We start from the raw sequence: 27,500 nt of genomic DNA, 5'->3' as shown, positions 1-27,500 counted from the left end.
TGCTATCGCGCCGTTTTTCAAGGGATTGTTCACTAAATGTGAACTATTTGTTTGCGATATCATCACCTCTCAAAGGCCATAGTCAGAACTACACATTTCCCATCATTCCATGGAAAAAACGTTGCTCCATCATCAGAGTTACACAGCAAGTAACTGATCGTGTCATTTCAGACACGCGAGGGCGGCCTGATGACATCTCTCACTATGACATCTCTCACTATGACATCTCTCACTATGACATCTCTCACTATGACATCTCTCACTATTGGCTAGCTGATGATTTATTTTACCAGGTACGTTGACTTAGAACACATTCTTATTTACAGCAACGACCTGGGGAATAGTTACAGGGGAGAGGAGGGGGGATGAATGAGACAATTATAAACCGGGGATGATTAGGTGACCGTGATGAAGGCCAGATGGGAATTTAGCCAGGACACCGGGGTTAACACCCCTACTCTTACGATAAGTGCCAAGGGATCTTTAGTGACCACAGAGAGTCAGGACACCCGTTTAACGTCCCATCCGAAAGACGGCACCCTACACAGGGCAATGTCCCCAATCTCTGCCCTGGGGCATTGGGATATTTTTTTTTGTAGACCTGAGGAAAGAGTGCCTCCTACTGGCCCTCCAACACCACTTCCAGCAGCATCTGGTCTCCCATCTAGGGAGCGACCAGGACCAACCATGCTTAGCTTCAGAAGCAAGCCAGCAGTGGGATGCAGGGTGGTATGCTGCTGACCGTAGCGGTGATGACAGGAGTCTGACCGGCAACTTTACCAGGGCGAGGACTTGCCGATGTGAAGCGCTTTCCCAAAGCCTCATCTCTGACGAAGCTAAATGACACACGTCGTTTGCTTAGCTAGCTAGCTAGTTATATGTCAAAGTGATAGGCTACCCTCACGTGTCTGAAATGGCATGATCAATCGATGTCCACTGATCATGTAAAGAATGCAGTGAATGGTTGTATAACTCCGATGGTAGAGTTAAAGGTGGAATAATCGGAAACGCGCAGTTCTGAATAGGATTTTTAATGAAGAGGTGATGATGTTAAAACCAAATACTTATAGCTTTTATTTTGAAAACAGCGCTTATTTGTCAATGGTTTTAGCCGAGCTGGTGGTCTCCTTGGCCCTCAGCAGCCCAATCAAACGCTCGGCACCGTATTGTGGCGTTTCATTGATAAACGACCTGCCCGTCACCGGGCCACAACTCCATCCCACCAAAACAGGCTGACGTTGTCTTTTCAAAACAGCTCTTACAATAAAAGAGCTTTTCTTTGGTCCTTTTCACCGGATTATTCCAACTTCACAGTGTGGAGATAAATATAAGACGCGGGGAAATCGAGGTTTTCACCTTCATTGTAAAAGCCCTAGTTATTTTGTTGCTTTGACAAAGTTATAAATGAAGATGATCCTTTATGTCACAGTGATTCATTTGCGTCCCCTCAGTTTAAGGTCAACCCTTTTACGTGAACTGAAGTCTCGTATTAATATGGTGAAACGATTAATTTAAAAAACTTTTTTTTTTTTAAATCTAAAGAAACATTGAACATTAATAACTAGTCAAATCCTAATGTTAAAAGCAGGTGAGCTGGTTTGACTCTTTGTTTGTAATTTTCTGTTGTTTTGTGTCGGAAAACACTTCAACCCTCTTACTCATAGATAGACAGGCCAAAAAAAAATCTTTGACAATTTTTTATTCAATTGCACCTCCCTGTCAATTGCACACAACAAACACATTTTAAGATGAAGTGGTCAACCCTGTTACGGTCAACCCTGTTATGGTCAACCCTGTTACGGTCAACCCTGTTACGGTCAACCCTGTTACTTTATTTGCACATAATAGGTACTTACTGTAGTTATTATAATTTTTTATATAAACTCTTGAGCTGGGAACATTTGTTTTTTTTATGAAGTTGGACATGTGCTATTTATGACAGAATGTTAAAATGAGATGAAATCTAAAGTTTTTTTGACCAAGTTACACGACCCCTCTATTTCTCCTCATGTCTGCCAGCCCGCCAAGACACACACACACACATACAACACACACACACGCATACGCACATCCCAGAGAGGCTATTCTTAGCAGCAGCGGGCTATTTTTAGCCTGCTGCTGGTTTCCAGGCATTTAACAGGAAGGAATTGACTACACAAAGAGAGCTGGAGTAACCACTGGGACTGTGTGTGTGTTTTGTGTGTTCTTTTTGACGAGCCTCACTGAGAGCTTCAGCTGTTTTCAATCTGCGACACACACACACCACAGAATGGAGCGAAATAGAGTTAGTAGAAAAGGGGGTGAGGAATGCAGAAGTTCTCCGTTATTTATAGCCATGATCCTGATCCACGAGCAACAAATCCAACACACACACACACACACACCTCCCCCTCATTATTGGGGAAAGAAACTCGGACAAAGGAGACTCTATTCTGCTCCATTCCTGTCAGGCAGATAGTTCTATGGCTCACAAGGTTTCACAGCTAGGTCATGAGTTTTTTCACCAATACAAAGCACAGGAGCTGTGTGAGACGCTGAGAAATGTACCCGTATGTTGTTATAGTATATTGAAAGTCACTACCAATTTATGGACAGGACACACTCCAGTAAAAAGACTGAGTCGGGGTCATTTCTGCTTCGCTTTGGTCTTTTCTGTCTCGAGATTGTCGCGCTCTGCGTCTGTGGTTGTGAGCCGTGTGGACAGCAGCATATTTGCAGGTGAAAACATTTAAGAGCTCCGACAACAGACACACACACACAGAGCACACACACACACACACACACACACACACACACACACACACACACACACACACACACACACACACACACACACACACACACACACACACACACACACACACACACACACACACACACACACACACACACACAGAGCACACAACTCAAAGCACAGGAATGCACTGGCATGCATGTGCATGAAGTCACAGTGGCTCTATCAACTCTGTGGTAAGAGAGCTGGAGGGGAAACCAGTTAGAATGAACTAACCAAACACACTGGCTGAGGGAGAGGGAGGGACGGGGACAGAAAAGGTCAAGGAAGAGGGGGGGGGGATCGAGAGGCTGATAGGTAGACGGAACACAAACAATCTGGAAGGGAATAAATTGGCATAGAGGGTAAGGGAGAAAGGAGGAGAAGGGGCCGAGGGAGCGATAGAGAGGCTTGAAAGTGAGAGAGGAGAGAGAGAAGGAAAGGGACCTGGGACAGAAAGAGGGAAATATCCATCCTCATTTATTTGTCCCCCAGGAGATAGACTACAGACTAGAGGTGAACAGGTCAGCCAGGAAGAGAGGGAGGGGGAGGAAAGAGAGGAGGGATGGGGAGAAGAGATGAAGGGAGAGGAGAGTTGACGCTTGGTGAGAGGGATTAGAAGGAGCATATTGAGATTACAGTAATTGAGTGTGATGGGATTATGGTAGATTACAGTAGATTAACAGTAAATGATATGCTGCTCCTGTCGGGGCTGGCAGACTAACCATAAGGTGGCCTCGTGGAGGACAGGTGAAGAGGGAGACCTGACCCACCTTCACAACATCAGGCAAAACACCACGTTATACAACACTGACACGTCGACACATAACCTCCCAGATCGGGCTCAAATGTGAAACTCTGTGGAATATTTGAGCTGTTCTTGGTTGATTTAGTTTGCCCAGTGTACAATGGAACACATGGGATAGTCCCAAAACTGAGCTGCATATCTCCCTCCCCCCCAGCTTTCTGCAACGCTAGAAGTCCCCGTTCCCACACATTTAACATCCCCACCCCCTTCTGCACTCTACCAAAACTCTACCAAGCTCGGTTTTCCCACTACTCCCAATGGGAGGCTCGTGTCCTGTGTGGGAACGCACATCTTTCACTGATCTCTCTCTCTCCTTCTCCCCCTCTGTAACAGGATCCTATATAAGACCACACCAACTCTCCTCCAAGCCGGCACAGATTCCTGCCAACGTTCCAGAGCCGGAATCCAACACACCTGTCCCGTGAACTCTGATCCCTAAAACCTCCCTAACCTCTGTCACATGGACCATGGTCCGCTGGGTGGCCCTGAAGAGGGTTGAATGGGGATGTTGGACGTGTGTGTGTGTGTGTGTGTGTGTGTGTGTGTGTGTGTGTGTGTGTGTGTGTGTGTGTGTGTGTGTGTGTGTGTGTGTGTGTGTGTGTGTGGGTGTGTGTGTGTGTGTGTGTCAGGGGACACCTTGTTCCTTGACATCGTTAAGTAACTCCAGGCTGGCCGACTCAGACCTGCACACGTTAGCCTCCCTGAGCCGTGGGCCATGAGCCCAACACACACACACACACACACACACACGGGCCTGCGTACCAAATGTCACAAAATACCATCAGACAAGCTGAATTCCACTGTTAATTCAACAAACTGAACATGTACTTATAATCAGATATCTCATCTGCTATTAGACCTGGGAAACCATGTTCGTGAATCAGTCTGCAAATAAACTGTGTGGGACCCACCTCCACGATGTCAGAGTTGGTCCTGCTCTCGTGAGGCTCGTTGTACTCGGTGTACTTGAGCAGCACCTTGTCCATGTCGGTGCTGGCGTACTGGAACAGCTTGTTGGTGCTGTTGAAGATGATGAGGGCGATCTCACAGTCACACAGCACGCTCAGCTCGTACGCCTTCTTCATCAGGCCAAACTTCCTCTTGGTGAACGTCACCTGGAGATGGAGAACGAGCGGGAGAAGGTAAAGATGGATAGAAAGGTAGGGAGGGGGGAGAGATAGAAAGGGAGAGAGGTAGACATAGATAGAAAGGTAGAGGGAGAGAGTGTTAGAGATAGATAGAAAGGTAGAGAAATAGAAAGGTAGGGAGGGGGAGGGGGGAGAGATAGATAGAAAGGTAGAGGGAGAGAGGGAGAGATAGATAGAAAGGGAGAGATTGATAGAACGGGAGAGATTGATGGAAAGGGAGAGAGAGATAGATAGAAAGGGAGAGAGAGGGAGAGAGGGAGAGATTGATAGAAAGGGAAAGGGAGAGAGGGAGAGATAGATAGAAAGGGGGAGAGAGGGAGAGATTGATAGAAAGGGAGAGAGAGGGAGAGAGGGAGAGATAGATAGAAAGGGGGAGAGAGGGAGAGATTGATAGAAAGGGAGAGAGAGGGAGAGATTGATAGAAAGGGAGAGGGAGAGAGGGAGAGATTGATAGAAAGGAGAGAGAGGAGAGAGGGAGAGATTGATAGAAAGGGAGAGAGGGAGAGATTGATAGAAAGGGAAAGGGAGAGAGGGAGAGATTGATAGAAAGGGAAAGGGAGAGAGGGAGAGATTGATAGAAAGGGAAAGGGAGAGAGGGAGAGATTGATAGAAAGGGAGAGAGGGAGAGATTGATAGAAAGGGAGAGAGGGAGAGATTGATAGAAAGAGAGAGAGGGAGAGAGGGAGAGATTGATAGAAAGGGAGAGACAGAAAGGGAGAGGGAGAGACAGAAAGGGAGAGGGAGAGACAGAAAGGGAGAGACAGAAAGGGAGAGACAGAAAGGGCGAGACAGAAAGGGAGAGACAGAGACAGAAAGAGAGAGACAGAAAGGGAGAGACAGAAAGGGAGAGACAGAGACAGAAAGGGAGAGACAGAGACAGAAAGGGAGAGACAGAGACAGAAAGGGAGAGACAGAGACAGAAAGGAGAGACAGAGACAGAAAGGAGAGAGAGACAGAAAGGGAGAGAGAGACAGAAAGGGAGAGAGAGACAGAAAGGGAGAGAGAGACAGAAAGGGAGAGAGAGACAGAAAGGGAGAGAGAGGGAGAGAGGGACAGAAAGGGAGAGAGAGGGAGAGAGGGAGAGAGGGAGAGAGGGAGAGATTGATAGAAAGGGAAAGGGAGAGAGGGAGAGATTGATAGAAAGGGAAAGGGAGAGAGGGAGAGATTGATAGAAAGGGAGAGAGGGAGAGATTGATAGAAAGGGGGAGAGGGAGAGAGGGAGAGAGAGATAGAAAGGGAGAGACAGAAAGGGAGAGGGAGAGACAGAAAGGGAGAGACAGAAAGGGAGAGAGAGACAGAAAGGGAGAGAGAGACAGAAAGGGAGAGAGAGACAGAAAGGGAGAGAGAGACAGAAAGGGAGAGACAGAGACAGAAAGGAAAAGGGAGAGATGGAGAGGGAGAGACAGAAAGGGAGAGGAAGAGACATAAAGGAAAAGGGAGAGGAAGAGATAGAAAGGAAAAGGAAGAGATAGAAAGGAAAAGGAAGAGATAGAAAGGAAGAGGGAGAGGAAGAGATAGAAAGGAAGAGGAGAAAGGAAGAGGGAGAGAAGAGAAAGGAAAAGGGAGAGGGAGAGACAAAGGAAAAGGGAGAGGAAGAGATAGAAAGGAAAAGGGAGAGGGAGAGACAGAAAGGAAAAGGGAGAGGAAGAGATAGAAAGGAAAAGGGAGAGGAAGAGACAGAAAGGAAAAGGGAGAGGGAGAGACAGAAAGGAAAAGGGAGAGGAAGAGACAGAAAGGAAAAGGGAGAGGAAGAGACAGAAAGGAAAAGGGAGAGGGAGAGACAGAAAGGAAAAGGGGGAGGAAGAGACAGAAAGGAAAAGGGAGAGGAAGAGACAGAAAGGAAAAGGGAGAGGAAGAGACAGAAAGGAAAAGGGAGAGGAAGAGATAGAAAGGAAAAGGGAGAGGGAGAGACAAAGGAAAAGGGAGAGGGAGAGACATAAAGGAAAAGGGAGAGGAAGAGATAAAGGAAAAGGGAGAGGGAGAGATAGAAAGGAAAAGGGAGAGGGAGAGACAAAGGAAAAGGGAGAGGGAGAGACATAAAGGAAAAGGGAGAGGAAGAGATAAAGGAAAAGGGAGAGGGAGAGATAGAAAGGAAAAGGGAGAGGGAGAGATAGAAAGGAAAAGGGAGAGATAGAAAGGAAAAGGGAGAGGAAGAGATAGAAAGGAAAAGGGAGAGATAGAAAGGAAAAGGGAGAGGAAGAGACAGAAAGGAAAAGGGAGAGGAAGAGAGAAAGGAAAAGGGAGAGATAGAAAGGAAAAGGGAGAGGAAGAGACAGAAAGGAAAAGGGAGAGGAAGAGACAGAAAGGAAAAGGGAGAGGAAGAGACAGAAAGGAAAAGGGAGAGATAGAAAGGAAAAGGGAGAGGAAGAGATAGAAAGGAAAAGGGAGAGATAGAAAGGAAAAGGGAGAGGAAGAGACAGAAAGGAAAAGGGAGAGGAAGAGATAGAAAGGAAAAGGGAGAGATAGAAAGGAAAAGAGAGAGGAAGAGACAGAAAGGAAAAGGGAGAGGAAGAGACAGAAAGGAAAAGGGAGAGGAAGAGACAGAAAGGAAAAGGGAGAGGAAGAGACAGAAAGGAAAAGGAAAATGAAGAGATAGAAAGGAAAAGGAAGAGATAGAAAGGAAAAGGAAGAGATAGAAAGGAAAAGGGAGAGATAAAGGAAAAGGGAGAGGAAGAGATAGAAAGGAAAAGTGAGAGGAAGAGACAGAAAGGAAAAGGGAGAGGAAGAGATAGAAAGGAAAAGTGAGAGGAAGAGACAGAAAGGAAAAGTGAGAGGAAGAGACAGAAAGGAAAAGGAGAGGAAGAGACAGAAAGGAAAAGGAAGAGATAGAAAGGAAAAGGAGAGGAAGAGACAGAAAGGAAAAGGAAAAGGAAGAGATAGAAAGGAAAAGGAAGAGATAGAAAGGAAAAGGAAGAGATAGAAAGGAAAAGGAAGAGATAGAAAGGAAAAGGAAGAGAGATAAAGGAAAAGGAAAAGGAGAGGAAGAGACAGAAAGGAAAAGAGACAGAAAGGAAAAGTGAGAGGAAGAGACAGAAAGGAAAAGGGAGAGGAAGAGATAGAAAGGAAAAGTGAGAGGAAGAGACAGAAAGGAAAAGGGAGAGGAAGAGACAGAAAGGAAAAGGAGAGGAAGAGACAGAAAGGAAAAGGGAGAGGAAGAGACAGAAAGGAAAAGGGAGAGGAAGAGACAGAAAGGAAAAGGGAGAGGAAGAGACAGAAAGGAAAAGGGAGAGGAAGAGACAGAAAGGAAAAGGGAGAGGAAGAGACAGAAAGGAAAAGGGAGAGGAAGAGACAGAAAGGAAAAGTGAGAGGAAGAGACAGAAAGGAAAAGGAAGAGACAGAAAGGAAAAGGGAGAGGAAGAGACAAAAAGGAAAAGTGAGAGGAAGAGACAGAAAGGAAAAGGAAGAGATAGAAAGGAAAAGGGAGAGACAGAAAGGAAAAGGGAGAGGAAGAGACAGAAAGGAAAAGGGAGAGGAAGAGACAGAAAGGAAAAGGGAGAGGAAGAGACAGAAAGGAAAAGGGAGAGGAAGAGACAGAAAGGAAAAGGGAGAGGAAGAGACAGAAAGGAAAAGGGAGAGGAAGAAGAAAGGGAGAGGAAGAGACAGAAAGGAAAAGGGAGAGGAAGAGACAGAAAGGAAAAGGGAGAGGAAGAGACAGAAAGGAAAAGGGAGAGGAAGAGACAGAAAGGAAAAGGGAGAGGAAGAGACAGAAAGGAAAAGGGAGAGGAAGAGACAGAAAGGAAAAGGAGGAGGAAGAGACAGAAAGGAAAAGGGAGAGGAAGAGACAGAAAGGAAAAGGGAGAGGAAGAGACAGAAAGGAAAAGGGAGAGGAAGAGACAGAAAGGAAAAGGAGAGGAAGAGACAGAAAGGAAAAGTGAGAGGAAGAGACAGAAAGGAAAAGGGAGAGGAAGAGACAGAAAGGAAAAGGGAGAGGAAGAGACAAAAAGGAAAAGTGAGAGGAAGAGACAGAAAGGAAAAGGAAGAGATAGAAAGGAAAAGGGAGAGACAGAAAGGAAAAGGGAGAGGAAGAGACAGAAAGGAAAAGGGAGAGGAAGAGACAGAAAGGAAAAGGGAGAGGAAGAGACAGAAAGGAAAAGGGAGAGGAAGAGACAGAAAGGAAAAGGGAGAGGAAGAGACAGAAAGGAAAAGGGAGAGGAAGAGACAGAAAGGAAAAGGGAGAGGAAGAGACAGAAAGGAAAAGGGAGAGGAAGAGACAGAAAGGAAAAGGGAGAGGAAGAGACAGAAAGGAAAAGGGAGAGGAAGAGATAGAAAGGAAAAGGGAGAGGAAGAGACAGAAAGGAAAAGGAGAGGAAGAGACAGAAAGGAAAAGGGAGAGGAAGAGACAGAAAGGAAAAGGGAAAGGAAGAGACAGAAAGGAAAAGGGAGAGGAAGAGACAGAAAGGAAAAGGGAGAGGAAGAGACAGAAAGGAAAAGGAAGAGACAGAAAGGAAAAGGGAGAGGAAGAGACAGGTAGGAAAAGTGAGAGGAAGAGAGGGGAAGGCATTATGTAGGTGTATTACATGTACGCTGAAGGCCTACGTGTTCACAACAGAATATGTGGAAGATCCAATGTCCCTGTCAGGACACTAGGGAAGAAATCTGGAAGGACTGGTAATCTCATGCACACACACACACACAGAGAGAACAGGGAGGTCATTCGAGCTCTAGGGGTCAGGAAGCACATGTTAGTGCATTTCCTGTCATAACAGGAAGAGAGGAACCACTCCCCCACTACACACACACACACTGCATCTGTCTCTGCTTCCTGCCCACCTAGTTGTCTGCGGGCGTGGGAGGGTTGGGGGTTATGAGTAAGCTCACACACGATTAAGCACAAGCTTAAGAGTGTGTGTGTGTGTGTATGTGTATGTGTGTGTATGTGTATGTGTATGTGTATGCGTGTGTGTGTGTTCATTTACCTGTCTGTTGCGTTCATCCATAATCCGTGCTATCTGGATCTTTTTCCTCCCCATCTTCACTCCTTCTCTTTCTCTCCTGTCCCCAAAAGTCCTGTTCTCCTTCTCGTCTCAATCCTCACAGCAGTATTCTCTTTTATTTTTTTGTCTCCTCTCAATTCCTCTGGCATTCGCACCTTAAACAGAAATGGAGAAAGAAATCAGTTAAAGTGTTGTCAAACACACACACACACACACACACACACACACACACACACACACACACACACACACACACACACACACACACACACACACACACACACACACACACACACACACACACACACACACACACACACACACACACACACACACACACACACACAGTAGTACTTGTTGAGCAGTCGTAGACAGTGGTTCAACTATGTTTGTGTCAAACTGAAGACTTGATCATTCAGACCTGAGAGAGGAAAATCACTCACGGATGAAGACATAGATCTCAGCCACACAACTCAAAGCATCACATCTAACTGACAACCAGAGAGACGCCTCATCCCAACACACATCCAGCAGGGTACCACCTCTAGCTGAAGAGTCCCGTTGTTGACACCTGTTAACTACGCCTTGTGTGTCTTGGCCCAGAGGATCTGAAGGATTCAGTCCACAGCTTGTTGTGTAACACTAAGTCACCGCGTGTCACGCACACGCACCCCTAATCCACCTGGGTTTATCGGAGGGTCTCAGAGGAGTTTAGAGTAACCCACCAATCCCCAGTCCCCTAATCCATGACCCCTGACCTTGAGCTTTTACCTTGGCACCTAACTTCAGCCCCTTATTCTTATCGCTATCATAACCTATTGACATACAGTATATAACAACTACGGGAGAATGAGAGACAGAGAGAGAGACAGAGAGACAGAGAGAGAGACAGAGAGACAGAGAGAGAGAGAGAGAGAGAGAGAGAGAGAGAGAGAGAGAGAGAGACAGAGAGAGAGAGAGACAGAGAGAGAGACAGAGAGAGACAGAGAGAGAGACAGAGAGAGACAGAGAGAGAGACAGAGAGAGACAGAGACACAGAGAGAGAGACACAGAGAGAAACAGAGACAGAGAGAGAGACACAGAGAGAGAGAAGGCCCTGTATCCTCTGAGTGGAGTATGTGCTATATTCCCTCCTTCATTCCTCCTTGTGTTAATCAGGCCTCTGTCTCTCTCATGGGGAAACAGAGAGAACGAGAGAAAATAAGACAAGAACACTGAAGAAGTGTAGGGAGATCCAGTATATTTCAAAGGGAACACTACATGTATACACTGAGTGTACGAAACATTAGGAATAATAAGTTGCACCCCCTTCTTTTGCCCCCAGAACAGCCTCAATTCGCCGGGGAGTAAACAAGGTGTTCGAAAGCGTTCCACAGGGATGCCGGCCCATGTTGACTCCAATGCTTCCCACAGTCGTGTCAAGTCGGCTGGATATTATCTGTGAGTGCCCCAGAACTAATGCTACAGGCGAAACCAAGATGAAACTCCAAACAGGAAATGAACAGGATTTTTGACGCTGTGTTTACTAACGTCTCCTTATATGGCTGTGAATATGCTGTGAACGAACTTACGCGCTCTGCCGTTCATCCAAGATGTCTGCAACATTGTGGCGTATTTGTAGGCATATCATTGGAAGATTGGCCATAAGAGACTACATTTGCCAGGGGGCCGTCCGGTGCCCTTTGTCTAAATCGGTGCGTAATTCCCAGTGGCAACCATTGTACCTTGCGTTACAGAAGGAGACTCATACTTCCAGGAACGATACATCATTGAAGAGATATGTGAAAAACACCTTGAGGATTGGTTCTAAACAACGTTTGCCATGTTTCAGTCGATATTATGGAGTTAATTTGGATAACTGAATTTTCGTTTTTTTTTGGTAGCCAAACGTGACGCACCAAACGTGACGCACCAAACAGAGCGATTTCTCCTGCACAAAAAATCTTTCAGGAAAAACTGAACATTTGCTATCTAACTGAGAGTCTCCTCATTGAAAACATCTGAAGTTCTTCAAAGGTAAATGATTTATTGAATGTTTTTGCTGGTTTTTGTGAAAATGTGGCCTGCTAATGCTAACGCTAAATGCTAATGCTAGTTTGCTATGGTAGAGAAGCATATTTTTGAAAATCTGAGATGACAGTGTTAACAAAAGGCTAAGCATGAGAGCTAGCATATTGATTTCATTTCATTTGCGATTTTCATGAATAGTTAACGTTGCGTTATGGTAATGGGCTTGAGGCTGTAGTCGTGATCCCGGATCCGGGTTGGCTCGACGCAAGAAGTTAACATATCCACATAATTTCCCCCCCTCATGATGCCATCTATTTTGTGAAGTGCACCAGTCCCTCCTGCAGCAAAGCACCCCCACAACATGATGCTGCCACCCCTGTGCTTCACGGTTGGGATGGTGTTCTTCAGCTTGCAAGCCTCTCCCTTGTTCCTCCAAACATAACGATGGTCATTATGGGCAAAAAGTTATATTTTTGTTTCATCAGACCAGAGGGCGTTCTCCGAAAAGCACGATATTTGTCCCCGTGTGCAGTTGCAAACAGTAGTCTGGCTTTTTATGGTGGTTTTGGAGTCGTGGCTTCTTCCTTGCTGAGCGGCCTTTCAGGTTATGTCGATATAGGACTCGTTTTACTGAGGATAAAGATCATTTTGTACCGGTTTCCTCCAGCATCTTCACAAGTACGTTCATCTCTAGGAGACAGAATGCGTCGCCTTCCTGAGCGGTATGACGGCTGCGTGGTCCCATGGTGTTTCTACTTGCGTACTATTGTTTGTACAGATGAACGTGGTACCTTCAGGTGCCAGGTCTTGGCTGATTTCTTTTGATTTTCTCATGATGTCAAGCAAAGAGTCACTGAGTTTGAAGGTAGACCTTGAAATACATCCACAGGTACACCTCCAATTGACTCAATGATGTAAATTAGCCTATCAGAAGCTTCTAAAGCCATGACTTCATTTTCGGGAATTTTCCAAGCTGTTTAAAGGCACAGTCAACTTAGTGTATGTAAACTTCTGACCCACTGGAATTGTGATACTGTGAATTATATTTGAAATAATCTGTCTGCAAACAATTGTTGGAAAAAATGACTTGTGTCATGCACAAAGTAGATGTCCTAAAGTTTGTTAACAAGAAATTTATGGAGGGGTTGAAAAACGAGTTTTAATGACTCCAGCCTAAGTGTATGTAAACTTCTGACTGTAGGCAGGGGTAAAAGTGACCAGAAGCGACTAGGCAGATAAATAATCATGAATAGCAGCGTATGTATGTATGTATGTATGTATGTATGTATGTATGTATGTATGTATGTATGTATGTATGTATGTATGTATGTATGTGTGTGTGTATGTATATGTGTGTGTGTGTATGTATATGTATGTGTGTATGTGTGTATGTGTGTATGTGTGTATGTATGTATGTATGTATGTATGTATGTATGTATGTATGTATGTATGTATGTATGTATGTATGTATGTATGTATGTATGTATGTATGTATGTATGTATGTATGTATGTGTCAGAGTGATAGTTTCAGTATGCGAATGTGTGGATAGAGACTTGAGATTGTGTATAAAGTCAGTGCAGATAGTCCGTAGAAGGGATTGAGCAGCCATCGGTTAGCAGTTCAACAGTCTTATTGCTTGGAGATAGAAGCTGTCTCAGAGCCTGTTGGTCCGAGACATGATGCTCCGGTACCGTTAACCAAACGGTAGTGGGGTGAACAGTCCATTGCTGGGGTGGCTAAAGTCATTGCCAATTTTCCGGGCCTTCCTCATACCACCGCCTCGTATACGGGAGAAAACATCTATACAGTGACATATCTCAATCTTATTTTTGGATAATAATTTATTGCTATTTGACTCTTAAGTGTCGATTTGTAAAAAAAAATATATATATTTATATACAGTGCCATTCAGAAGTTTGGACAGACCTACTCAGTTTCTTTATTTTTGCTATTTTCTACATTGTAGAATAATAGTGAAGGCATCAAAACTATGAAATAACACGTATGGAATCACGTAGTAAGCAAAAAAGTGTCAAATCAAAATAAAGTAGCCACTTTTGGCCTTGATGACAGATTTTCCCACTCAGCTTTGGCATTCTCTCAACCAGCTTCATGAGGTAGTCACATGGAATGCATTTCAATTAACAGGTGTGCCTTGTTAAAAGTGAATTTGTGGAATTTCTTTCCTTCTTAATGTGTTTGAGCCAATCAGTTGTTTTGTGACAAGGTAGGGGTGGTATATATGGTAAAAGACCAAGTCCATATTATGGCAAGAACAGCTCAAATAAGCAAAGAGAAACAACAGTCCATCATTACTTTAAGACATGAAGGGTCAGTCAATCAAGAACTTTCAAAGTTTCTTCAAATGCAGTCGCAAAAACCATCAAGGGCTATGATGAAACTGGCTCTCATGAGGACCGCCACTGGAAAGGAAAACCCAGAGTTACCTCTGCTGCAGAGAATAAGTTCATTAGAGTTACCAGCCTCAGAAACTGCAGCCCAAATAAATGCTTCACAGAGATCAAGTAACAGACACATCTCAACATCAACTGTTCAGAGGAGACTGCGTGAATCAGGCAAACATGGTTGAGTTGTGTAAAGAAACCACTACTAAAGGACACCGATAAGAAGAAGAGATTTGCTTGGGCCAACAAAAACACGAGCAATGGACATTAGACGGGTAGAAATCTGTCCTTTGGCCTGATGAGTCAAAATGTGAGATTTTTGGTTCCAACTGCCGTGTCTTAGTGAGACGCAGAGTAGGTGAACGGATGATCTCCGTATGTGTGGTTCCCACCGTGAAGCATGGAGGAGGAGGTGTGATGGTGTGGGCGTGTTTTGCTGGTGACACTGTCAGTGATTTATTTAAAATTCAAGGCACACTTCACCCTTTTCCAACAGGACAATGACCCAACACACCTCCAGGCTGTGTAAAGGCTATTTGACCAAGAAGGAGAGTGATGGAGTGCTGCATCTGATGAACTGGGCTCCACAATCACCCGACCTCAACCCAATTGAGATGGTTTGGGATGAATTGGACTGCAGAGTGAAGGAAAAGCAGTCAACAAGTGCTCAGCATATGAGGGAACTCCTTCAAGACTGTTAGAAAAGCATTCCAGGTGAAGCTGGTTGAGACAATGCCAAGAGTGTGCAAAGCTGTCATCAAGGCAAAGGGTGGCTACTTTAAAGAATCAAAAATATTAAATATATTTTGGTTGGTTTAGCACTTTTTTGGTTACCACATGATTCCATATGTGTTATCTCATAGTTTTGACACAATTATTCTACAATGTAAAAATATAGAAAAACCCTTGAATGAGTGGGTGTGTCCAAACTTTTGACTGGTCCTGTATACACACACACACACACACACACACACACACACACACACACACACACACACACACACACACACACACACACACATATATATATATATATATAATTATTATCTTTATTTATTTATTTTTGCTACTGTAGGTATTTTTCATCCTATAACTTGTTCTCCATCTTCTTTATAAATAGTGACCCAACATTTTCAGCACTTTATTTTCCTGACCGTTCAAAACTCATTTTCTCGTGTGTCTCTCTGGTCTCTCTGCAGCAGACATATAGTAAGCAATATGTTTGGAACACAAAACTGCAATACAATCACAGTATCGAATCATTATACATATAGAATCATGAGAATGGCTATACTTATTGTATCGGCAACTAAGTATTGTGATAAATATCGTATCGTGAGGTCCCTGGCAATGCCCAGCCCTTGTGTGTGTGAATGTGTGTGCATGAGTGGGTGTGTGCTTGTGTGTGTTTTGTTGATGGTGAGGGGTGTTTGTGTGGGTGTTTTATTGATGGTGGTGGAAAATGCTGTCTCAGACACCGCTCTAGAATCTCCCATTCTAGTGTTGAATTGAGATCTGGTGTCGTCTGAGACACACACACACACACACACACACACACACACACACACACACACACACACACACACACACACACACACACACACACACACACACACACACACACACACACACACACACACACACACACACACACACACACACACACACACACACACACACACACACACACACACACACACACACACACACACACACACACACACACACACACACACACACACACACACACACACACACACACACACACACACACACACACACACACACACACACACACACACACACACACACACACACACACACACACACACACACACACACACACACACACACACACACACACACACACACACACACACACACACACACACACACACACACACACACACACACACACACACACACACACACACACACACACACACACACACACACACACACACACACACACACACACACACACACACACACACACACACACACACACACACACACACACACACACACACACACACACACACACACACACACACACACACACACACACACACACACACACACACACACACACACACACACACACACACACACACACACACACACACACACACACACACACACACACACACACACACACACACACACACACACACACACACACACACACACACACACACACACACACACACACACACACACACACACACACACACACACACACACACACACACACACACACACACACACACACACACACACACACACACACACACACACACACACACACACACACACACACACACACACACACACACACACACACACACACACACACACACACACACACACACACACACACACACACACACACACACACACACACACACACACACACACACACACACACACACACACACACACACACACACACACACACACACACACACACACACACACACACACACACACACACACACACACACACACACACACACACACACACACACACACACACACACACACACACCTTTTAAGCCCCCTAAACTCATTTGAGATGCATCTTTCAAAGTCCCTGAGATATCTTCTTCTTAACATAGTAGCGAAGATGATAGGTAACTGGGCACTATTATACATGACCCTATGCATGATGGGATGCTAATTGCTTCATTAACTCAGGAACCACACCTGTGTGGAAGGAAGCACCTGCTTTCAATATACTTTCTATCCCTCGTTTACACAAGTGTTTCCTTTATTTTGTCAGTTCCCTGTGCATCCAGCAACTCCCTGGCCTATAGGTTCTTTAAGCTTGTCTTAAGTAGCTAGACACAGGCAGAGCACACATGGTTTATAGCGTCCAACACACACACACGGTTGCCAGCTTACAATCAGAGGGAAGGCTGAAGGAGGATGGAAGGGGGAAAGAGAGAAAGGGATCAGGCTTGTCAATGACAAGACGACGAGTAGGGAGTTGGCTAACTCTCATGAACAAGCACTACTGAATTACTCCAACAGTAGTAATCATGTCGGCTCGAGATTTTTCTACTTGACGTTGGTAGTTATTAAGTACTCAAAGCACTACAGCGTTACTACACAGGCTTGTTAGTAGTAATCAGGTCGGCTCGAGATTTTTCTACTTGACGTTGGTAGTTAATAAGTACTCAAAGCACTACAGCTTTAGTACACAGGCTTTCCAACAGGCATCAGGTAGAGTTTTTATTACCCAACTCGTAACACCACAGCCAGACTACACCGACTTTTCGGGACTGCAGAAGAAGACAAAACAGGAAGTAGTTGGTTGTGCGTTACTGTTTACTGTTTTTGACAATCCCGAATGCAATCACCTTCCATCCTCCGTCATCCTGTCTTTCATAGACCTTACGCTGGCACCATCTGTAAGTTCAACTTCCCTTTATGACTACTTTCACGAATACCTTCGCGTCATTGTTCAGCCGTTTGTATAACTTTTGACAACATCAAAAAAGATTTCTAGCCAAAACGCTCTTAGCCGTTAGCCAGCGTCATAGAGGTGTGTTGAGTTTAGCCTACCTGTTTGCTAGCCCCATTGAATTGTAGCTATGTCGACTCTGTTTCCGTCATGCTAGCTGACGAGTGTGTTCGTATGCAAATGCACAGTATGTTCTTATCGTGTACTCACCCATTCTACTTACCTCTTTCGACCTGTTGCCAAGGAGCCCCTTGACATAAGAGGACTGGATGCCATTGTTAGTAAGATTAAAAAATGTTTATCAGATGTTTTTTTTCTGTGTTGTCTTTATGTGACCTCTGTTAGCCAATGATTGATAATGGCTTAGAATCGGTCGTCTCAAAATAAGTGTAAATATGTCATTGAATATGTCATTCATTTCATCAAAACAAATTGCAATAAAGTTTGCATGAGCTTATTATTGCTCGTTTGGGGATATAACTTACAGTTAGAGACGTGAGGAAATAACATGTAGTGATTTTGAATGGGTAAACAGTAGTTACATGTTTTAAATAGTCATTCCAAAGGATTTATGTAGAAAATGATTAAGGATCAGGATCCCTTCAGTAGTATACAACACCACACACACAGATGGCACTGGTAGTAGTAACTCGATATGGATTGAGTATGCAGACAGCAGCAATGGGTAGGAATTCAATAGTGAACATGTAGGAATTGTGTAGGTATGTGTAGGTTTTAAGTAGTAGATACCCAAAAGCTCAGTAGTTACACATTAAGGGAGAATTATGTTGTGCTTTGAGTAGGAAATATGTAGTGTTCATCCCAATTCATAATTTATTACTACTTAAATGAATACATAAATCACTACTGGTTTACTACACATCTCAATAACAATCAAGTACTAAAACCGGTAGATTTTGTGTAGTAGTGATGAGTAGTAATTCAGTAGTACTTGTTCATGAGGGAAAGCAGAAACAGACTGGTAACCGGGCTGTCATCAAAACTCCCTATCACGCTACACAACATACACTATATCTACAAAAGTATGTGGACACCACATCAAATTTGTGGATTCGGCTACTTCAGCCACACCCATTGCTGACAGGTGGATAAAATCGAGCACACCGCCATGCAATCTCCATAGACAAACATTGGCAGAAGAATGGCCTTACTGAAGAGGTCAGTGACTTTCAACATGGCACCGTCATAGGATGCCGCATTCCCTATAATTTCTGGCCTGCTAGAGCTGCCCCAGTCAACTGTAAGTGCTGTTATTGTGAAGTGGACATGTCTAGGAGCAACAACGGCCCAGCCACGAAGTGGTAGGTCACACAAGCTCAGAAAATGGGACCGACCGAGTGCTGAAGCGTATAGCACGTAAAAATGGTCTGTTCTTGGTTGCAACACTCACTACCGAGTTCCAAACTGCTTCTGGAAGCAACGTCAGCACAATAACTGTTCATCAGAAGCTTCGTTAAATTGGTTTCCATGGCCGAGCAGCCACGCACAAGCCTAAGATCACCATGCGCAATGCCAAGTGTCGGCTGGAGTGGTGTAAAGCTTGCCGCCATTGGACTCTGAAGCAGTGGAAACACGTTCTCTGGAGTGATGAATCACACTTCACCATCTGTTATTCCGACGGACTAATCTGGGTTTGGCGGATGCCAGGAGAACGCTACCTGCCCCAATGCATAGTGCCAACTGTAAAGCTTGGTGGAGGAGGAATAATGGTCTGGGGCTGTTGTTCATGGTTCAGGCTAGGCCCCTTAGTCCCAGTGAAGGAAAATCTTGACAGTACAGCATACAATGACATTCTAGACGATTCTGGGCTTCCAACCTCGTGGCAACAGTTTGGGGAAGACTCTTTCCTGTTTCAGTATGACAATGCCCCTGTGCACAAAGCGAGGTCCATACAGAAATAGTTTGTCGAGATCGGTGTGGAAGAAATCGACTGGCCTGCACAAAGCCCTGACCTCAACCCCATCGAACACTTTGGGGATGAATTGGAACGCCGACTGCGAGCCAGGCCTAATCACTCAACATCAGTGTCCAACCTCACTAATGCTATTGTGCCTGAAAGGAAGCAAGTACCCACAACAATGTTCCAACAGTTACCCTACGAGTTTCAGAGCCTGCTGGTTTTCTCTTCTATCTGATAATTAATTGCACACACCTGGTGTGCCAGGTCTAAATCAGTCCCTAATTAGAGGGGAACAATGAACAAAATGCAGTGGAACTGGCTTCAAGGTCCAGAGTTGAGTTTGAGAGATCTAGCCTTCCCAGAAGAGTGGAGGCTGTTATCGCAGCAAAGGGGGGGACCAACTCCATATTAATGCCCATGATTTTAGAAGATGAGATGTTCGACGTGCAGGTGTCCACATACTTTTGTTTGTGTAGTGTAGCATCCCAAACCCCTATCCCTTATGCCCATGTGGAGATCCGAGATGATGTGATATGTAATAACATGGTGATAGCACCAACGTACCCCCATCCCTAGCTAGAGGAGAATAGAGCCTCATCTGTACAGACTCCTCAGTAAACTGACCAAGAAAGGCACATTTCAAACACAGATCTTCTATACAGTATATGTCAGCACCAGATATAATCAAGCTAGCTAGGGCATAATGTCCAATCAAAACAAGGCCCAACATGCCAAACAGGACACATTACTTCTCTGCTCTCATTCATTTAGTCAGTCAGTCATGCAGATAGTGAGGCTGTTTCAGGAAACACCATACTCCTCTGCTTTTGAGTAAATATAGAACATTCCTTGTTGAGTCAACTCCGAATTATATAAACTGTGGGTGTTGATACTGAGCATGGAGTTCTGCTTTCGAGGGAAGCGTGCTTTTGACCTAAACACTGTGTGTGTGCTAGTGTGTGTTTGCTAGATTTTTTTTCTCCCAGCATGTGTGTTCCCTCTAAGACAACATGATGTAGAGCCCACCTGTAAACCAAACCGGGAAGATGGCAGGCTTCCACCCAATTCCTCCTTCCACACACACACACACACACACACACACACACATTTCCTCATCTATAAATAGCTTACACGTAACCAGCGGGGCTCCAAAAATAAAATAATGAACTTTTTACCCCAAAACAAAGCAGAGCGGCCCGTATCTAGTTCACACTAAGACAGAGAGAGACAGAAACAGACATAGCCAGTGGAACTAGAGAAAAGAGATGGACACATAACAGACTCCCTATTTTCCTCAAACACCCTCTCAATGCCCATTCTCACAACAATCACGGTACCCCTTCTCTGTCACAAACTTAAAAACACACCATCGCGGTGTGCCAAAGATGGGCCTTTCTCCACGTAGAGGGATGATTCAGAGTCCTTATTTACCCCCATGCTGTGTACGTGTGTGTATTCTGGGGAAAGAGATGGACAGACAGAAGGACCAAACAGAAACAGACAGGCAAATGCCAGTGGGCTGATCTAAATTGGAGTGTTTGTTTGCATAGAATGATCATTATTTGGCTAATAATGAGGGCCTAAAGGAAACAAATGGGCTGGGGTATTAGAAATCACTGGGTGGATTTTTTTTTATCCCAGTCCATCCCTGGACCAGAGACACACAGTCCAATAGAAAGACAGGGTAGACAGAATGTGTAAGTGTGTATTTTGAGGCTGGATAGAGCGAGGGCGACAGACAGTGGGTGCTGGGGTGGCAATGCCCTTGTATATCTTGGCAGGACAACCTACATGCCAGTGTCAGAGGGGCAGGGGTAGTGGGGGGTAGACGGATGGGTGCCGGGCAGGGGGTAGATGGGGAACGGGAGGAGAAGAGGGCTGGGGTTAGATGGGGAACGGGAGGAGAAGAGGGCAGGGGGTAGATGGGGAACGGGAGGAGAAGAGGGCTGGGGGTAGATGGGGAACGGGAGGAGAAGAGGGCGGGGGGTAGATGGGGAACGGGAGGAGAAGAGGGCAGGGGGTAGATGGGGAACGGGAGGAGAAGAGGGCAGGGGGTAGATGGGGAACGGGAGGAGAAGAGGGCAGGGGTAGGAGAAGAGGGGGCAGGGGGTAGATGGGGAACGGGAGGAGAAGAGGGCAGGGGGTAGATGGGGAACGGGAGGAGAAGAGGGCAGGGGGCGGAGGAGTGCACGTAGACGAGTCTCAAAGGGGTGTATGCAATAAGCCCCCAGACATAGAGCCTGCGTCGACTTCATCCCGGCGCTACGAGCACCGCATATCATTTCAAAGAAAACAACGTGGTTCCTCGATCACCTTGTCAGGAGGAAAGTAACAAGTAAAAGGGACATGACTTGGATCGGTGTCCTACAGCTCTACCAAGCTGGCCAGTAGATGCTGTAACCCCACCATCACCATTCTCCACTATAGGCACATGACTCATTATAAATAATTCAGACTAGACTAGAGTAGGGGGGTCTGATTAACACTACAGTAGCTACAGGCAACCATCAGACAAAGACTCATCTGTATTAGACTCCCTAACTAGAGGATGGTGGATATAGACCCCCTAACTGGAGGATGATGGATATAGACCCCCTAACTAGAGGATGGTGGATATAGACCCCCTAACTGGAGGATGGTGGATATAGACCCCCTAACTGGAGGATGGTGGATATAGACCCCCTAACTAGAGGATGGTGGATATAGACTCCCTAACTAGAGGATGGTGGATATAGACTCCCTAACTGGAGGATGGTGGATATAGACCCCTAACTAGAGGATGGTGGATGTAGACCCCCTAACTGGAGGATGGTGGATATAGACTCCCTAACTGGAGGATGGTGGATATAGACTCCCTAACTAGAGGATGGTGGATATAGACTCCCTAACTAGAGGATGGTGGATATAGACTCCCTAACTGGAGGATGGTGGATATAGACTCCCTAACTAGAGGATGGTGGATATAGACCCCCTAACTGGAGGATGGTGGATATAGACTCCCTAACTGGAGGATGGTGGATATAGACCCCCTAACTGGAGGATGGTGGATATAGACTCCCTAACTAGAGGATGGTGGATATAGACTCCCTAACTGGAGGATGGTGGATGGTGGATATAGACCCCTAACTGGAGGATGGTGGATATAGACTCCCTAACTAGAGGATGGATATAGACCCCTAACTAGAGGATGGTGGATATAGACCCCTAACTAGAGGATGGTGGATATAGACTCCCTAACTGGAGGATGGTGGATATAACTGGAGGATGGTGGATATAGACTCCTAACTAGAGGATGGTGGAGGATGGTGGATAGACTCCCTAACTAGAGGATGGTGGATATAGACTCCCTAACTGGAGGATGGTGGATATAGACTCCCTAACTAGAGGATGGTGGATATAGACTCCCTAACTGGAGGATGGTGGATATAGACTCCCTAACTGGAGGATGGTGGATGTAGACTCCCTAACTGGAGGATGGTGGATATAGACTCCCTAACTGGAGGATGGTGGATATAGACTCCCTAACTAGAGGATGGTGGATATAGACCCCCTAACTAGAGGATGGTGGATATAGACTCCCTAACTGGAGGATGGTGGATGTAGACTCCCTAACTAGAGGATGGTGGATGTAGACCCCCTAACTAGAGGATGGTGGATGTAGACTCCCTAACTGGAGGATGGTGGATGTAGACTCCCTAACTAGAGGATGGTGGATGTAGACTCCCTAACTAGAGGATGGTGGATGTAGACTCCCTAACTAGAGGATGGTGGATGTAGACTCCCTAACTAGAGGATGGTGGATGTAGACTCCCTAACTAGAGGATGGTGGATGTAGACTCCCTAACTAGAGGATGGTGGATGCAGACTCCCTAACTAGAGGATGGTGGATGTAGACTCCCTAACTAGAGGATGGTGGATGCAACACCACACAGTAAGTAAGTTGTTTACCAAGGTGGCAGATGACACTGTACTCGCTAGAAAACAAGTGTTCGGGGAAAATTCAGACATGTCAGAGTTAAAGCCCGCATGGGGACCACCCAGCAAATCCTCTGCAATGTGCTTTTAAATAAACTACAGTTTTGGTTGTGAATTCCTCAGGTCTTAAGAGAGGAGGGAGGCCCAAGGTGTTTGCTGGGTTTTCTACCTCGTTAAATTCCAGTCAATCAGTACACTTGATCAAGTAGAACGGCAGTGAGAAATGGAAACTGTCAGGCCTGCGGAACTCCAGAGCCTCCATTGTGCAGCCCTGGCCAGTCACGTGTTCCCACTCCCAGCCATGTGTTGGTTTAGAAAGCGGAGATGTGGCAGCCAGGTGAGGCTAGCCTTTAGTCTGTAATCCACTTGTAAACTGCCTGCTCTCTCTGACTTAATGGGAGAGCCAGAACAGAAACTAGAGGCTTATCCAGGGGACAGGAGCCAAGTATCAGGTGTTTTAGTGCTGGGATGGAACTAAAGCCGGCACAGACTGTAGCTCTCCAGCTGGACCAGGGGGCAGAGCTGGAGAACACACCCCTCAAGGCCACATACTGTGCACTGCTCTAGCCTGGGATCAGGGTCATAATACCCAGTGACACTGTTGGCACAGGCCCCCTCACTTGTATTAGTACACTAGAAAATATTATACACCAGTATTTTAATTTCTCAACATGACTTTAAAGATACTGAATTTGTCCATCAGTGCTACACATTTCACTAACAGGTCTGAGATTCATTCACAAACACCTAAAGTATTGACCTCAATCAACTTTAAATTGACATGAACACAATACTTAAAATATTTAAGAAAAATAAACAAATCCGACTATACAATTCACATCTCTCTCACTGGGCTGTTGTATACTCTCGGAGTATAACACATCTATTCAATTCTATGACAGACTCCTACGCGCGTTTATGGTCGAGTTCGGAGCGCAAACACTGTGCGTAATTCAGCCAATAGCACAAACTGTCCCAACTGTAAACTTTCAGAGTGAATATAATGAATTAACTCACCGGACGCACTTACTGTAGCCTGCTCCTCATGAGGCTGCTCTGTCCGATATCAGTGTCCGTTTACGCAGGCGTTTTCACGAGCCTTTTCCGAATACAGTACAGCAGAAATGTCTTCGTGTAAAGAGCCCCGTTAGACAAACGAATTCGCTTTAAATCCAGAATGGCAATAGCCTACTATTAATGATACGAACACAGTGATGGAAATGGCAACTGGCAACATTGAAACTCTCTTCTCCACTCTAGATTGGAAATGAAGAGGAAGGGAGTCGTGCTACGCAGTCTCTCAGTGTGAGTGAGTGATTTGCCCGGTGAAGGAACGGAGGAGGGGAAGGAAAGGGGGATAATACCGCTAATGTTTGTTTCCCGTCGGTGATGTGCCCATAGACACACTTTGATCGATCGCTCTCTCTTCCTCTCTCTCTCTCTCCAATCCATCAAACACGCACACAATCCATGAACACGTTTTAAGGACCTACAAAGACACGCACAAAGGCACACACACACACACACACACACACACACACACACACACACACACACACACACACACACACACACACACACACACACACACACACACACACACACACACACACACACAGCCTTTCTGTCTGAAGTTTGTTCAGTCAACATATGTGCCAAATAAATAAACCGTCCTAGTATAGAAGACTACATTTCCTGTCTGGTTAAGCAGTGAAAACGTGGATATCTTACCAGTCAATTACTTGCACTTCCTTCTGTTCTGTCAAAGCTTCAGCCCCAGATCCTCCTGCATGCGTTTCAGGTTTCGGTTCTCTCTCTCTCTCTCCCCTTCTGGCTTTATCTCAATCTCTCTCTCATCTGTGTCAGTCAGTCTGTGTCTGAGTGTTTCATCAGGGTGGTCTCTAAGGGCCTCGGGTCCATTGGTTTACAGAGCACCTGGGAGAGACCGGAGCGAGACTGAAGCTGGTTCTAATAGAACAGATTAAGATGTAGTTAACACACACACACACACACACACACACACACACACACACACACACACACACACACACACACACACACACACACACACACACACACACACCTGCTTTTAATCTTAAAACAGATTATTAAACTCAAATGAATGTACATTTTCAGAGTAATACACTATCCCTTCCCTAGAAAACACAGGGCAAACAGAAAGTTTGAAGTATGAAGTGTTGGTCTGTAGCTCACTGGTGCACTGCAGTGGAAGCTCTTGGAACTGCACCTGTTTACCAGTACGGTGCAGTTTTGGATGGGTGGATGCACTTACGAAATGTCCTACAACTCTATAGCGGGAGACTACTTCTCTCTGCTCTAACCCACTCTGCAGCTCACACACCGACACGCACACACACACACACCCATACAAACACTTGCCCACACCGACACGCACACACACACACACACACACCCATACAAACACTTGCCCACACCTGCACACATATACTGTACACAAAAGCAAATAGTCCGTCACTGGGGAGTGTTTTCACTGCACATGTGTTCCTGTAGTGTGTGTCTCATGGGGGTCTACTTTGGTTGTTGGTGGTCTAGTGGAACGCCCAGTATGTTACCCCTGCCATGTATAATGGGTGAGCCTTAACCTTTTGTCGTGTTACAGGAAAAACAGCTGCGCAGTAGTCGTCGTTCTGCCACTGTGGGGACTATACACCCCGGGAAAAGATGCTGCTGTGTTTGTAGGCATCTCACCTGACAAGCCTGCTGTCACCGTTCCCTGTCACTCCCATCGCTCAGGCTGACACGCACAATGCAATCTGCCTGTTATTCATGTGAGACAGGCCTCTGAACAACAAAGGCACAGTAATCACGGTAGCATTTTATTTTTTATTTTTTTTTAGAACAATGAAAGTATGTCTCTGCAAACTCAGTATAATATGTGGAGATATTTCAAAGAATGCTTTCATGCTTTGAAGGGGCTCCCGAGTGGCGCAGCGGGCTAAGGAACTGCGTCTCGGTGCTTGAGGTGTCACTACAGACACCCTACTTCGATTCCAGGCTGGATCATAACTGGCCGTGATTGGGAGTCCCGCAGGGCGGCGACACAATTGGCCCAGTGTTGTCCGGGTTAGGCCGAGGTAGGCTGTCATTGAAAATAAGAATTTGTTCTTAACTGACTTGCCTAGTTAAATAACGGTTAGAACCATATTCACTCCTCCATCCCTTCCCTCATAGACACAAACACTCATGTGTATGTGGCATGTAGCTCCCTCAGAGACAGCTGGGCTTGGTTCTGAGGCCAGGGTGTATGGCAGTGTTAGGGCAGTACCACCAGAGATATTTTAAGCTCTGATTCACTCCAGAATTTCAGTACGGACACGCTGAACAACAGTGACAGCCAGGCAGACAGTGACTAACATTAGCTATGGAATTGTTGCAGTTTATTGTATACAGTAGTTTGGCATCTAGAATCTACACCACAAACCCTGTCTGTCAGAGATGTGACATAACAAATTATACGACTATGACCAAGAGACTGTTAGGACGCAAGGGACCGTAACGACGCAAGAGACCACAAGCTAAAGGCTACTTATGGTAAATACAGTCAACCTACTGTACTGAATCACACAATAGACTGTCAACCATCGTTATGACTGAAAGACCAGTTTTATAACAAGATGCATTTGTTCAAGGTTATTAGGAATAAAGCTAGAAGTAACCTAGAAACAAAGTTTAAGTATCAAAGGAACAGAGGTCAGAGATCATAGGCCAGTCAGAGAGGTGATGGGGGAGGGGCGGGGAGAGCCAAGATGGAGGGCCAATGACCAACCGTTACAGATCCACAAAACATTGTAGACTTGCTTAAATACATTATATTAACACCACCATTGAATGTTGAGCTATATAGCTTGCTAAAAGTACAAGAGTGAATTTAAACCTTTTTGTCTTTTTTCAATGGTCAAATGTATAACTTCATATCTTTTTGTCTCGCTCTCTATCCTGGGCCAGTCCTGATTGACTACTGCAGCTGTGGCTGTGCTTCTCGCTATGGTCGGACAGACAGACAGACAGACAGGCAG

At 45.4% G+C, this 27,500-nt stretch overlaps 1 protein-coding gene and 1 long non-coding RNA gene across 8 annotated transcripts in view; one reads left to right on the top strand and one right to left on the bottom strand.

Annotated features, from left to right (window-relative positions):
* mef2ca (myocyte enhancer factor 2ca) overlaps positions 1-27,500 on the bottom strand; it is a 33,138-nt gene that overhangs the window by 4,907 nt on the left and 731 nt on the right. For 2 of the 5 annotated variants that reach the window (XM_052521356.1, XM_052521360.1), the window contains exons 2-4: positions 25,174-25,377; positions 9,646-9,818; positions 4,493-4,696 (exon numbers count right to left, since the gene is read on the bottom strand). In XM_052521356.1, the coding sequence (XP_052377316.1) occupies positions 4,493-4,696; positions 9,646-9,699 (258 nt within the window). In that variant the 5' untranslated portion in view covers positions 9,700-9,818; positions 25,174-25,377. Of the gene's footprint in view, positions 1-4,492; positions 4,697-9,645; positions 9,819-24,459; positions 24,610-25,173; positions 25,411-27,500 lie in introns of those variants that run through there. The other 3 variants (XM_052521357.1, XM_052521358.1, XM_052521359.1) reach the window with 3 other exon arrangements.
* Positions 16,628-27,500, top strand: part of LOC118371878 (uncharacterized) — an 11,356-nt gene continuing 483 nt past the window's right edge. Inside the window, exons 1-5 of one of the 3 annotated variants that reach the window (XR_004823101.2) lie at positions 17,416-17,493; positions 24,703-24,747; positions 26,084-26,292; positions 26,397-26,558; positions 27,430-27,500. The exon at positions 27,430-27,500 is cut by the window's right edge and continues 483 nt beyond it. This is a non-coding gene — a long non-coding RNA (uncharacterized LOC118371878). Of the gene's footprint in view, positions 17,494-24,702; positions 24,748-25,928; positions 26,293-26,396; positions 26,559-27,429 lie in introns of those variants that run through there. The other 2 variants (XR_004823102.2, XR_008139373.1) reach the window with 2 other exon arrangements.

This window comes from Oncorhynchus keta, chromosome 6 (genome assembly GCF_023373465.1).
Source record: "Oncorhynchus keta strain PuntledgeMale-10-30-2019 chromosome 6, Oket_V2, whole genome shotgun sequence".
Taxonomy (NCBI): Eukaryota; Metazoa; Chordata; class Actinopteri; order Salmoniformes; family Salmonidae; genus Oncorhynchus; species Oncorhynchus keta.
This window is presented reverse-complemented; position numbering and strand designations above follow the sequence as displayed.